This window comes from Phyllobates terribilis, unplaced genomic scaffold (genome assembly GCF_046119375.1).
Source record: "Phyllobates terribilis strain yellow unplaced genomic scaffold, ASM4611937v1 Scaffold_1__5_contigs__length_1240528914, whole genome shotgun sequence".
NCBI classification, from domain to species: domain Eukaryota; kingdom Metazoa; phylum Chordata; class Amphibia; order Anura; family Dendrobatidae; genus Phyllobates; species Phyllobates terribilis.
Genome location: NW_027362761.1, coordinates 354,715,507 through 354,729,920, shown reverse-complemented (window position 1 = coordinate 354,729,920; position 14,414 = coordinate 354,715,507). Strand labels below are relative to the sequence as shown.

Below are 14,414 nucleotides of genomic sequence, written 5' to 3'. Positions count from 1 at the left end.
AGGCTGGCTGGGATAGCTGAGGCAGACTACTTCCTAATCCAGGCCAGCTTCACGGCAATGCTTACAAGCTTAGGCAACAGTGGTGGTCGGTCTCCTAGGCAAGGAGCTGTACACAAAAATAAGAGTTAATATCTTAAGAAAGGCTGTAAATAGCTTGTTTGTACAAGTACTAGCTGACAATATCCATCCATCCATGCAGATGGGATTAACCCCTTAAATATCAGCAACATTTAGTATGAACACCTGATGCCCCTAATCAAATGTAGTGCGTCTAATCTAATATTTTCCTCCTCATCTGTAGGGGACAGAGCGGCGGAGGGGGGTTACGACAGGGCACAGGGCACCCTTTTCTGTTTGCCCCCGCAGGCATAAACAGTGTTAGTAAATCCCACACATAGTGGGGGGTCTTCGTAAAAGTTCCCACCATAGCTGATGGTCTGGGTCACGAGGCCCACGCACACTTGGCTGGTCAGCTGGCCAGGTAATGGCGCTTTATTTCCACATCTGCCTTCCAGTTCTTCCTAGGGAACAATGATGGGACTCACACTTGGGTGCAGGGACGGCATGGCACCAATCGGAGCCAGATTAGTCACCCAGTGAGTCTGCTCCACACAGAGAGAAAGTGGAGAGCCACAATAAAGACGCCTCTGTGGTGACAGCAGAAACTTCATGTGACTGCGGGGTGGCGGCTCCTATAAGGGGGTGTAGGACATGTCCCCCTGGACACATCATGTATGTGTCATGTCCTCCGTCCCTCACCTTCTGGTGCTTCTTCTCCTTCTCTATCCGGTCCATCCGCTCCAGCCTCAGCCGGTCCAGCTCCAGCCTCAGCTCCTCCAGCTCTGGGTTCATGTTGTTCCTGCTGACCAGGACCTCCAGGATCTCCAGCACTCGCACCACTTTGGGCATGAGCCGGCTAATAGCCTCGCAGCCATAGTGGTCAATGACTCGCTCAAACTCCTGTCCCACTGCTGATGCGATGTCATAAACATCCATGACCGTCAGCTCGGCCACATTCTTCTCCAGGGCTGAGATCCCCTCCATGGCTTCTCCCCTCCTCCCGACCTGCTTCCTGCCCCGCACACAGCCGCCTCCCGATGAGTAGCCGGGGGAAGGGCGGCCTCCTCCTGCAGACGGCGCTCAGATCCCGTGTGGCTGGGAGGGCGACATAGTCCGCAGCCTCGTCCCGGCCTTCTGATCCGCGGAGAAGAGCGGCCAGTGCCAAACAACCCAACACAGCCAACACGCGATCTGGCTATATGACACCAGAGGGCGCTACTACGCATGTCCGAGCTGCCTGCTCCCGCATTAACCCATTCACTGACCAATGATCTCTACAATGCTAGGGCTGGGAAAATGCACATTGCACAAATCGGATAACTCTGAATGACAACTCTTGTATTTGTAATAAACCAGCAATATGTAAGAGTTTCTATGAGGGACTGCAATGTGTTTGCTACTTTAATCTCAATGCACTTGGTTTGTTAGTCCAATCACATATTGTAGAATGAAAATGGGGAGGAAAATTATTATTATTATTATAGCGCCATTTATTCCATGACACTTTACATGGGAAAGGGGTATACATAGCAAAAACACTTACAATAATCTTGAACACAATGTGACGGCGACTGGTACAGGAGGAGAGAGGACCCTGCCCGCGAGGGCTCACAATCTACGAGGGATGGGTGAGGGTACAGTAGGTGAGGGTAGAGCTGGTCGTGCAGCGGGATGGTGGAGCGAGGGTTACTACAGGTTGTAGGCTTGTCGGAAAAGGTAGGTCTTCAGGTTCCTTTTGAAGGTTTCCACAGTCTGATATGTTGGGGTAGAGAATTCCAGAGTAGGGGGGACGCACGGGAGAAATCTTGTACGGGATTGTGGGAAGAGCAGATGAGAGGGGAGTAGAGAAGGAGATCTTGTGAGGATCGGAGGCTGCGTGCAGGTCACGCACCCCCTGGGCCTGTGTTGTGCAGGGGAACCCGGAACCGGGCCTGTTGTAGAATGCTGGGGGTTGTAGTCTCCGTGTGGCGGTGACCCGGTCCGTGCCCAGGGTGGTCAAACCAGTGGCAGTCTTAATGTATAGCAAATGTCCGACCACACCACCCGTGGATTGCGGTCAGTGGGGACCGCCGCTGCGCTGCCGACCGCTGAGGCTGATGTTGTCTGCGCAGCCGAGTATGGGATAACTCCCCACGGGAGAAGTATTGCCTCAGGGCAGCTAATGTGAGAGATGATGGGAGTGATGGTGTGAGGGTCCCAGTGTTAATGGTGCTGGTGCGGCAAGGAATCACAGAGACGTGAGGTGCAGTTCAGGGTCTTTACTGATGGTACAAGGTAGACCCTCCCGGGAGTACTGGCTAGTATAAGGGGCCTGGTCAGTCTGCGAGCAAGCAGGAGTTCCCTGGCCAGGTGGAGTTGTAGGCCTCCCCGTTTATCTGCACTCTTCCTGGCTACCTTGCTGTCAGCGGTTACAAGTAGCCCACGTCCCTGAGTATACCGTGTGGTGCTCACCCGTATGGCTGGTGACTTGGGGCCTTCTGTTAGCCTCCGCTCCTGGATGGCGGCGCTGGTCCCTTCTTTGTGACTGAGCCTCTGGGCTTCTATGGCCAGAGGACCTGGAATCCCCTGCCGGCTGGTTTCTGCTGCTGGGTATATATCAGTCCCCACAGCCTCGGACTCCTGTGTCCGGTTTTAGTAACTTCAGCCAGGGCGAGCTATATCTCTGCTCACAGCCCCTGGCCTTCTGCCTCTGCTCCTACAGAGCTCCTGATCTATCTTTTCCTGTGTCTGCAGCTTCACTCTAGGCTCTGACTGCTCTGCTTGTTCTGCAGGCTCTGTCTGACTTAATCCTGCCCCAGACCCAGTTTATAAGGGCAGATTCCTCCCCTCCCAGGACTGGGTGGGCCGTGTTGCATGCTTAGGGCTCCTGACCAGAGAAACCTCCCACTTGCTCTCAGACATAATATCTCTATTACTGTGGCAACCAGACCCCTGGGGCGTCACATTCCCCCCTAGTAAATTTTAGTACTCCGGGACTAAACACTTTTTTAAAACATAAATACAGGGTATAAACAATAATACGATAACATATTTACAAGAAGCTTTAGTTCTTTAAAGGTCACGGCGTGTCCGCAACCGGGTGTCCATATCACCCAAGGTGAAGCTTTAAGCGAAGTAGGGGACCTGTCCAAAGCAAACCCCTTGCGTTGTCCTTGGGCGTGGCTGCAAGGGTAGACTAACTACTTTGGGCCGCAAGGAGGCCACGCCAGACAGGTTTTCTCTTCCGCGGCCGTCTTCGCAAGAGGCACCAAGGTGCAACTATCTACAAAACTGTTCCGGTTATCCAGCGTCCATAACCTGTTAGTCCATAAAAATCTGCAGGGTAACTGAGAAACATAATTAATAACAGGCAACAAACATAAACCATAAACAGTTAACAGATAAATTCACAGTGCATTAGTTTAGATTCTCCAGCGAGCGGGCATCTGACCTCTAGTGACTCTAGTGGACCTACGGAGCTCACTAACTGGTTCTGCACTACAGGGTGTAGGAGGTGTTATGGGTAAGCTGGGCAGCTGTCTGCGCACTCTTTGGCTCACTAGGGGCACGGCAGGCTCACTACTAGCAGAGGGTTGATCCTCCTGTACTGCTGGTGTGGACTCTTCTGCCTCTTGGGCCGGCTGCTCTTCCAGCTCTACCGGTTCCTCTGTAGGCACTTGCGGGGCTGGCTGGAGAAAGGTGAGGACGGGTACCACGACAGCGCCGTTTACTTGTGTCCAAGACCGGGGGAAGTCTCCGAGTACGGTACTGATAATTTCTTCCCTTTCCTCTGCGGGTTGAGGGTTTCCTTGATCTTCTTCAGGGCTTTGCAGCTGCTCGGGACACTTCTTCAGGTGGTCTCTGGAGATAATGGCTGTGGTTTCTCCTCCATCCTTACTGATTACGCAGATTTTTGGGTTCTCATGGCTTGATGGCAGTACGGTGTACGGGTCCTTCTCCCACTGGTCGTCCAACTTGTGGAGCCGCCTCTTCCTCTTCAAGACCTGCTCTCCAGGTACCAGGGGAACAGCGGGAGCATACTGGTTATAAGCCTTCTCTTGCCTTTCTCTAGCTTGAGACAGACTTCGCTCGACGCTCTCCTGTACTTTCCGATACTGCTGCTGCCATTCTGTATCCCAGTCTGCCTCTGGCGAGGTGTCCTCAGGCGTCAGGACTCCCATATCCAGGTCAATAGGCAGCTTACCAGGTCTTGCTCTCATTAGGTAAGCCGGGGTACAGTTGGTGGAACCTACAGGGATGTGGTTATACAGGTCCACCAGATCGGGCAGTTTCTCAGGCCACAGACTGCGTTCTTCCAGGGGCAACGTTTTTAGCAGATCTATCACCACCTGGTTCATCTTCTCGCAGAGTCCATTGGTTTGAGGGTGATAGGGCGTTGTTCTTATCTTCTTGCAGCCATACAGGTTGCAGAACTCCTGGAAGACCTCCGCTTCGAAGGCTGGTCCTTGGTCTGTCAACACTTGGTCCGGGTACCCGTGTGGACGGCAGAAGTGCTGCTGGAAGGCTCTAGCTGCTGTTTGAGCCGTTAAGTCCTTGACCGGGACCACCACCAGGAACCGGGAGTAATGATCTACGATTGTGAGGGCGTAGACATACCCAGATCTGCTTGGAGCCAGTTTCACATGGTCCAGGGCTACCAGTTCCAGTGGCTGTCTGGTGATGATGGGCTGCAGGGGAGTCTTCTGGCTGGCTCGGTCTTTTCTTCTCAGGTGGCACGGGCCACAGTCTCTGCACCACCTCTCGATGGCTCCTCTCATGCCTACCCAGTAGAACCGTTCACGCAACAAGAACTCCAGCTTCTTCCATCCGAAATGCCCTGCTCCGTTGTGGTATGCCTCCAGAACCATAGCCGCGTCTCGTCTTGGGACCACTACCTGCCAGGTCAACTCATGTGTTCGAGAGTTAACCATTCTCCGGCACAGCTTCTCCCTGTAGAGGAACAGCTTACTTTTCTCCTTCCACAGTTGCTTGGTCTCCTCCGGAGCATCTGGGTCAAGACGGGCATCGGCCTGGGTCAGCATTTCCTTCACCAAATGGACTGCGGGATCACTGTCTTGCGTCTCCGCCCAGTTGTAGTGGGGCAAGGGATTGAACGTCACGGAGCGCCTGTCCTTCACACGGTGGGAATACAGGGTAATCCCATGACGGTGGAACGCAGGGAGCTCAACTTCTTCCAGATCTTCTGGATCTTCCCCTACGTCCGGTAAGTTCGGCATTCTAGACAGGGCATCCGCGTTGGCATTTGAGCGTCCTGCCCGGTATTTGATGGTGAATTCAAAGTTGGACAGGCGGGCCATCCATCTCTGTTCCAGGGCACCGAGCCTTGCAGTGTCCAGGTGTGTCAACGGGTTGTTATCCGTGTACACGGTGAATTTGGAGGAGGCAAGGTAATGTTTGAAACGTTCGGTCACTGCCCACACTACTGCCAGGAACTCCAGCTTGAATGAGCTATAATTCTCAGGGTTCCTCTCCGTGGGCCGTAGCTTTCGGCTGGCGTAAGCGATTACCCGTTCTTTCCCTTGCTGGATCTGGGACAGTACGGCTCCTAGCCCGATGTTGCTTGCGTCCGTGTGGAGGATAAAGGGCTGGCTGTAGTCTGGATATGCCAGGATTTCATCCCCCGTGAGGGCCATCTTCAGCTGGCAGAAGGACTCCTCTTCCAGCTTTTCCCACCTAAAGGGCGGCTTCTGGTTTTTGGCTTTCCGAGATTGACCTATCAGGAGGTCCTGCATAGGGGCTGCCATTTTGGTGAAACCGGGAATGAATCTTCGGTAGTAGCCTACCAACCCGAGGAACTGCCGCACTTCCTTTATGCTGGAGGGTCTTGGCCAGTCCTTAATCACGGTGATCTTATCAGGGTCGGGAGCCACTCCGTCAGCACTCACCACGTATCCCAGGTACTGCACCTTTGGTTTCAGGAGGTGACACTTGGAGGGTTTCACCTTTAGGCCGTAGTTTGCCAGAGCTTCAAACACTTCTGCCAGGTGTTTCAGGTGGTCCTCGTAGGTCTTGGAATAGACGATGACATCGTCCAGGTATAACAGGACCGTATCGAAGTTCCGGTGTCCCAGACAGCATTCCATCAACCGTTGGAAGGTTCCTGGTGTGTTGCAGAGCCCGAACGGCATACAGTTAAATTCGCTGAGACCCATCGGGGTGGTGAATGCGGTCTTCTCCCGGTCCGCCTCTGCTACAGGAACCTGCCAGTACCCGCTAGTGAGATCCAAAGTAGAGAAGAAGTTAGCAGATTTTAATGCAGCTAAGGACTCTTCTATCCTTGGTAACGGGTACGCATCTTTGTGTGTGATACGGTTGACCTTCCTGTAGTCTACACACATTCTCATGGTGTTGTCTTTCTTTTTCACTAAGACTAGTGGAGCTGCCCAGGGGCTACAGCTGTCCCTGATTACCCCAGCCTCCTTCATATCTCTAAGCATCCCCTTGGCGTGTTGGTAGTGTGCCGGGGGTATGGGTCGGTATCTCTCCTTTATGGGAGGATGGTCTCCCGTGGGGATGTGGTGTTCTACCCCCTTTACTCGCCCGAAGTCTAGCGGGTGTTTACTAAACACTCTCTCGTACTCTCGAACCACCCGATAGACTCCCTGTTTCTGGTGTGAGGGAGTGGAGTCAGTACCCAAATGCAGTTGCTGACACCAGTCCTCCATTGGTTTCTTAGAGCCGTTACCTTCCTCTGGTTGAGATGGAGGCAAGGGTTCCAGGGCCTGTACAGAATTCTGGTTTATGGTGAACAATTTGGCTAGCGTGGCATACCGGGGCAGGTATACTTCTCTCTCCCCGATATTTATGATGCGAACGGGCACCCTCCCATGGCGTACATCGACCACCCCCCGTGCTGTCAAAATGGTGGGCCTACTGTCTGAGTAGACGGGTTCTACCATTGCTTGGTAGTCTCTACCTCTTAGACCAATAGCTGCCCGGCACCAAATCATCATCTCACTTTTTGGGGGCATGGCAATAGGGAACGGGTCACACATTCTCACGCTACCTATCTCACCACCAGATAGTTCCACCTGTTGCCGTTTCATCAGTGCCCGGATCTCTTTTTGGAGTACACGCTGCTGGCTGGAACTGGCGTTCTTGGCAACCTGCTGCAAAATAAGAATCACCTCTGCAAGACAGTTTTCAATTACATTAGTACCTAGGGTTATTTTTGGGTGACTCTCGCGACGGTCAATGTCCACAATGATCAGTCCTTGTGCCGGCAGTTCAACTTTACCGACCTTGATGGTCACTTCTTTAAATCCTATCTGGGGCACGGGCTGACCATTGCTGGCTATAATGCTCAGGTCGTCATCTGGGTAGCGGATTATGTCCGAGTCATTCCAGTACTGCTTGAAGAGCACGTACGGGATGGTGGTGACCTGTGACCCGGTGTCTAGTAGGGCACTCATAGGAATGCCATCCAGTACCACAGGCAAGACCGGACGTCCCCCTACGTATTTGTCACGCCAGTTTGATGGGCCTGATGATCTTATGCCTGGGGGTTGGCCCTCTACCCCAGGTTGTGCCCGTTTAAATGACAGTACCTTGCCATATGTCCGGGTTGGTTGCAGCGGCGGCAGATGGGTCGTCCGTCCTCGTTGTATCTGTCGCTGGGTCTTCCTCTGGCCGGTGGGGTCCTCCTCAGTCGGCGCCACGGGACGTCCTCCGGTCCGGATGCCAGCTGGATCTTTTCTGGAGAAGAGACCTGTAAAGACTGCACAGTTCTGGTTAGCGCGGCAACACTCTTAGTCAGCTCTTGGACCTGATGGTGCAGGTCTGTAGCCGGGTCATTGTTCAAAGCCTGCGCATCAGCTCCCACAGGCCCTGCAGACAAGGGCGCCGCGTCCTGGTGATAAGTGATAGCAGGGCGCCTGTGGGTCACAGTGCCACCTGGTGCCGGTTCTCGGAGCACCCGGATGGCTCTGTCCTTGAACTGTGCAAAGTCCAGGTCAGGGTCCTGTAAAGCCATTGCCCGCAACTGGGTTCGGTGGGCATTGCACAGTAGACCCTCAATAAATTGTTCGGTCAACAGCTTGTCATCATTTCCCACGCTGTCAGGGTCTGCCTGCTTAATGGCTCTCAGGGCCTCTTGTAGGTTTAGAGCATAGTCTCTTATACTTTCATGTGCCCTTTGTTTGCACCCATAAAATCTTAGTTTTATCTCGGCTGAGGTGCGGGTGTCAAACGTGTCTTTCAGCCGGGCTAGTATCTCTCTGACAGTCCTCTTCTTCCCAGGTGACCAGGACTTTACCTCCCTTTGGGCTGCCCCGATTAACTGGGCCACCAGGATGCTCACTTTTTGCTCTTCTGTGAGGGGGTATACCTGGAAGAGGCTATCCAGTCTTTCCCTAAAGTCACTTCGAGTATGTGACTCCCCTGAGTACTGGGGTAGCCAGGTTGCCCCCGGGACATAGGGCATGGTGAATGGCATGACTGCTGCAGCGGTTGCGCTGGCGGTGGCTGTGGCAGTGGAGCTCCCCTCGGTGTCCGACATCCTCCTTCCCCCCTAGTGGACCGTGGCCTACCTTGCGATGCTCTTCTTCCGTAGGCCGCGGCTCCGCAGTCGATCGTCGGGGTTGAGGACCTGGCGTCCCGCTCCGATTACGTCAGCGTCGCTCTTCCTCCCTTCCAGGACCTTGCGCAGCATCAGAGCGTGGGGCGGAGCTTCGGATCTCGTGCGCTTTCGGCGTCCACGCCCCTCTTCTTCCCGTGCGGCGTCCCGAAGATGGCGTCCGAAGGCGGGAAGCAGCTGCGGATGGCGGGAAGAAGGCAGAAGACGGCGGGAAACGGTCCAAGATGGCGTCTGATGGCAGGAATCGGCTCCGGACGGCGGGAAACTTCACCACAGGTAAGTATAAAAGTCTCTTTTTCAGGCACGCAGTACCCGGTGGTTGCGGGCACGAAATCCTGCCGACTACGCCAAAGTTCACGCACCCCCTGGGCCTGTGTTGTGCAGGGGAACCCGGAACCGGGCCTGTTGTAGAATGCTGGGGGTTGTAGTCTCCGTGTGGCGGTGACCCGGTCCGTGCCCAGGGTGGTCAAACCAGTGGCAGTCTTAATGTATAGCAAATGTCCGACCACACCACCCGTGGATTGCGGTCAGTGGGGACCGCCGCTGCGCTGCCGACCGCTGAGGCTGATGTTGTCTGCGCAGCCGAGTATGGGATAACTCCCCACGGGAGAAGTATTGCCTCAGGGCAGCTAATGTGAGAGATGATGGGAGTGATGGTGTGAGGGTCCCAGTGTTAATGGTGCTGGTGCGGCAAGGAATCACAGAGACGTGAGGTGCAGTTCAGGGTCTTTACTGATGGTACAAGGCAGACCCTCCCGGGAGTACTGGCTAGTATAAGGGGCCTGGTCAGTCTGCGAGCAAGCAGGAGTTCCCCTGGCCAGGTGGAGTTGTAGGCCTCCCCGTTTATCTGCACTCTTCCTGGCTACCTTGCTGTCAGCGGTTACAAGTAGCCCACGTCCCTGAGTATACCGTGTGGTGCTCACCCGTATGGCTGGTGACTTCTGTTAGCCTCCGCTCCTGGATGGCGGCGCTGGTCCCTTCTTTGTGACTGAGCCTCTGGGCTTCTATGGCCAGAGGACCTGGAATCCCCTGCCGGCTGGTTTCTGCTGCTGGGTATATATCAGTCCCCACAGCCTCGGACTCCTGTGTCCGGTTTTAGTAACTTCAGCCAGGGCAAGCTATATCTCTGCTCACAGCCCCTGGCCTTCTGCCTCTGCTCCTACAGAGCTCCTGATCTATCTTTTCCTGTGTCTGGAACTTTACTCCAGGCTCTGACTGACTTAATCCCGCCCCAGACCCAGTTTATAAGGGCAGATTCCTCCCCTCCCAGGTCTAGGTGGGCCGTGTTGCATGCTTAGGGCTCCTGACCAGAGAAACCTCCCACTTGCTCTCAGACATAATATCTCTATTACTGTGGCAACCAGACCCCTGGGGCGTCACACAGGTATGTACCGGGAGACTCGGTCAGAGATATATGGAGGAGACAGGTTGTGGATGGCTTTGTATGTCATGGTTAGGGTTTTGAACTGGAGTCTCTGGGCAATGGGGAGCCAGTGGAGAGATTGACAAGAGAGGAGAGGCCGGGGAATAGCGGGGGGACAGGTTGATTAGTCGGGCAGCAGAGTTTAGAATAGATTGGAGGGGTGTGAGAGTGTTAGAGGGGAGGCCACAGAGCAGGAGGTTGCAGTAGTCAAATATGTCAGTGTAGCACCCTGAGGACTCGGCTGCTACAGGGGTATTGCACCTCACTCCAGAGGTGTGGTATTCCACTCCCGGGTAAGGATGGAGTGTGGGACTGAGCTCAGTAGGCTGCATGCACTACATACATCCCATTTCCGGGGGACAGAACTACGGTACTCCCACCAAGTAAATGTGCAGGTACGACAGCGTCTGTCCCTGGCTGGAGTGGGAGGGGGGTGGAACATCCCAGTAGTGTAGGGGCAGATAGGGGGAGTACTCTGGGTAAAGCTAGGAGCCCATTGGGTGCTGGTCACCTGGGCTCACACATAGAGGGAGTATATAAGGTGGGCACCATCTAGAGATAAGGTCTTTTTAGTCAAGTTCAGCCTGAGGAGAAGCAGAGCAGAGGAGCTCAGCCAGGAGGGTTGACAGGGAGCTGTGGCTTCGGCTGGGCCCAGCTCCAGGGCCAAGCATGAAGAAAGAGGAGGAAGAAGGACCCAGAGAGGCAGAGCCAGAGGGAACCCTAAGATCCCAGAATCAGACCAAAAAGGGTGAAGGGTTGGCAGAAAAGGGCACCGGATCCCAAGCTGGCGGAGGCAAAAGTAACCCTTAGCCAGGAACCGGAGGTCGTGGGCAAGCTTTGCCACGACCCTCACCACATCCACCAGGAAGGTACACCAAGAGTAGGGTCAGGAAAGCCAGAGAAGGTTTTGCCATTAGAAGGCCCAAGGGAACCGGACACAGGTGGATCCCTGGTGGGGACGGCCAGCAGAAAGAGAGAGAGAGGGGAGCTCAGGACCACGCTCCGGAACTGCCTGGGGGTTAGCCGAGCCCCGCACCTGGTGGACGCAGCACGGCTCGGGTGGTCACTCAAGGCCAGAGTGACTAAAGCAACATCAGTGAGTAAAAACCCTGAAACTGCATCCCACGACTCTGTGCCTCCTTACCGCACCATCACAACCTCCATCATCTACTCCTGCTGCCCTGAGGCCATACCCCTCCCGTTGGGGGTTATACCATCCCTGCTGCACCCATACCACCGGCCTCAGCGGACTGTTTTGCAGCGGCGGCCTTGTGACCGCAAATCAACGGGTGGCGTAGTCGACATACATTCTAACATCTACTGCTAATAGACTCGCCGCTTAGTTTGACTCCCTGGACACGGACCGGGTCACCGCCACGAGACTACTACCCCCATCTGATCCGGCTCCGGGTAAGCCCCCGTGCGCGCGATGCCGCACGATACAGAAGGCCCAGGGGCGCGTCATCAGAATAATGCTAAATCATGTTCAACAAAATAAAAAATAAAATACGTAATAAATATGTAGTTAAATATCTTTATAGATGAAAATAATTTCAGGTAATATTTCATGGTAATAGCTATGTAAATACTTTTATGCCCAAAAATGACAAAAGTATTCTCGGAGTGATACCTTTATTGGCTAACCAGAAAAAAAATATGTATGCAAGCCACACTGCTCAAAAAAATAAAGGGAACACTCAAATAACACATCCTAGATCTGAATGAATGAAATATTCTCATTGAATACTTTGTTCTGTACAAAGTTGAATGTGCTGACAACAAAATCACACAAAAATCATCAATGGAATTCAAATTTATTAACCAATGTAGGCCTGGATTTGGAGTCACCCCCAAAATTAAAGTGGAAAAACACACTACAGGCTGATCCAACTTTGATGTAATGTCCTTAAAACAAGACAAAATGAGGCTCAGTATTGTGTGTGGCCTCCACGTGCCTGTATGACCTCCCTACAACGCCTGGGCATGCTCCTGATGAGGTTGCGGATGGTCTCCTGTGGGATCTCCTCCAGGATGGCACATCAGTGAGAGATGTGGCAAGAAGGTTTGCTGTGTTTATCAGCGTAGTGTCCAGAGGCTGGAGGCGCTACCAGGAGACAGGCCAGTACACCAGGAGATGTGGAGGGGGCCGTAGGAGGGCAACAACCCAGCAACAGGACCGCTACCTCCGCCTTTGTGCAAGGAGGAACAGGAGGAGCACTGCCAGAGCCCTGCAAAATGACCTCCAGCAGGCCACAAATGTGCATATGTCTGCACAAATGGTTAGAAACCGACTCCATGAGGGTGGTATGAGGGCCCGACGTCCACAGAAGGGGGTTGTGTTCACAGCCCAACACCGTGCAGGATGCTTTGCATTTGCCACAGAACACCAGGACATGCAAAGTCGCCACTGGCGCCCTGTGCTCTTCACAGATGAAAGCAGGTTCACGCTGAGCACATGTGACAGACGTGACAGAGTCTGGAGACGCCTTGGAGAGCGATCTGCAGCCTTGCAGCCTGCAACATCCTTCAGCATGACCGGTTTGGCAGTGGGTCAGTAATGGTGTGGGGTGGCGTTTCTTTGGAGGGCCACACAGCCCTCCAAGTGCTCGCTAGAGGTAGCCTGACTGCCATTAGGTACTGAGATGAGATCCTCAGAACCCTTGTGAGACCATATGCTGGTGCGGTTGGCCCTGGGTTCCTCCTAATGCAGGACAATGCCAGACCTCATGTGGCTGGAGTGTGTCAGCAGTTCCTGCAAGATGAAGGCATTGAAGCTATGGACTGGCCCGCCCGTTCCCCAGACCTGAATCCGATTGAGCACATCGGGGACATCATGTCTCGCTCCATCCACCACAGACTGTCCAGGAGTTGGCGGATGCTTTTGTCCAGGTCTGGGAGGAGATCTCACAGGAGACCATCCGCAACCTCATCAGGAGCATGCCCAGGCATTGTAGGGACGTCATACAGGCATGTGGAGCCCACACACTTTACTGAGCCTCATTTTGACTTGTTTTAAGGACATTACATCAAAGTTGGATCAGCCTGTAGTGTGTTTTTCCACTTTAATTTTGGGGGTGACTCCAAATGCAGGCCTCCATTGGTTAATAAATTTGATTTCCATTGATGATTTTTGTGTGATTTTGTTGTCAGCACATTCAACTTTGTACAGAACAAAGTATTCAATGAGAATATTTCATTCATTCAGATCTAGGATGGGGTATTTGAGTGTTCCCTTTATTTTTTTGAGCAGTGTATTTTTTTCTGGTTAGCCAATAAAGGTATCACTCCAAGAATACTTTTGTCATTTTTGGTCATAAAAGTATTTACATCGATTTTTCTGGCTAACATGGTACCACAATATAACTTTGTATTGTACATCATGGCAATAGCTATAGATGTGTCTAACAAGACAAAATCAGATTAAAGCTGGAATCACAGGAGCATATAGCATTGGATGCTCCAGCTCTGCTGTGAGCGTGATCCGAGTGTCAGTGCTCTGTGCTCCGATCCTCAACCATGAGAGAATAGCAGCACAGCTGCTGAGAAGACGGAGAAAGTAATTTCTCCATCTCCTCCACGGCCTGTCTCGTCGTATAACGGACTGCACTGGCTTGACATCTGAGTGCAGTCTGATGTTTCACACGCACCCATAGACTTGTATGTGTGCGTGTGAGCCGAGTCTCACTGCCAATTGCAGCATGCTGCAATTGTTCTCTCATGCCGAATCGGCATGAGAAAATACTCGCTGATCTGCACTGCACCATAGAATAACATTGGGCCGAGTGCTATCTGATAAAACTTCAGATAGTACTCGGCCGTGTTATACGCTCGTGTGAGCGAGGCCTAAGGACGAGGCTACACTGCCATTTTTTGTAGCTCTACTAGTGGATTTTAACTGTTAGGGCTCACCTGTCCGATTTTTACCCACACATCTCAAAGGAACCACTAGATTTCATCAGCCAAATACAGTAAATTCTCAGCCAGAACCGTCAGAATATAATAGAACAAATAGATGATAGATAATAAATAGATAGATAATAGAATAGACAGACATCCTGTAGATATTTAATGTCACAAGCCCCATACACATAATAAACTTGCACCCTTTAGTGCCTTTTATGTGGCACTAAATGATGTTTATCTTTGTTTAACCTAATAAATAAATAAAAAAAATGACGTGGGGTTCCCTCCTGTTTTAGATAACCAGCAAAGGTAAAGCAGACAGCTGCAGTCTTATATTATCAGGCTGGAAAGGTCCCTAGTTATTGGGCCCTTCCCAGCCTAAAAATACAAGTCTGCAGCCACCCCAGGATTGGTGCATCACATAAAATCCGCCAATTCTGGCGCTTTGTCCAG

The 14,414-nt window shown here is 52.7% G+C and overlaps 1 protein-coding gene across 2 annotated transcripts in view; it reads right to left on the bottom strand.

The window, feature by feature from the left end:
- Nucleotides 1-1,289, bottom strand: part of RILPL1 (Rab interacting lysosomal protein like 1) — a 42,511-nt gene extending 41,222 nt beyond the window's left edge. For both annotated transcript variants that reach the window (XM_073676186.1, XM_073676187.1), the window contains exon 1: nt 760-1,289. In XM_073676186.1, coding sequence (XP_073532287.1) covers nt 760-1,044 — 285 coding nt within the window. In that variant the 5' untranslated portion in view covers nt 1,045-1,289. The remainder of the gene's footprint in view (nt 1-759) is intronic.
- Nucleotides 1,290-14,414: the final 13,125 nt, after the last annotated feature.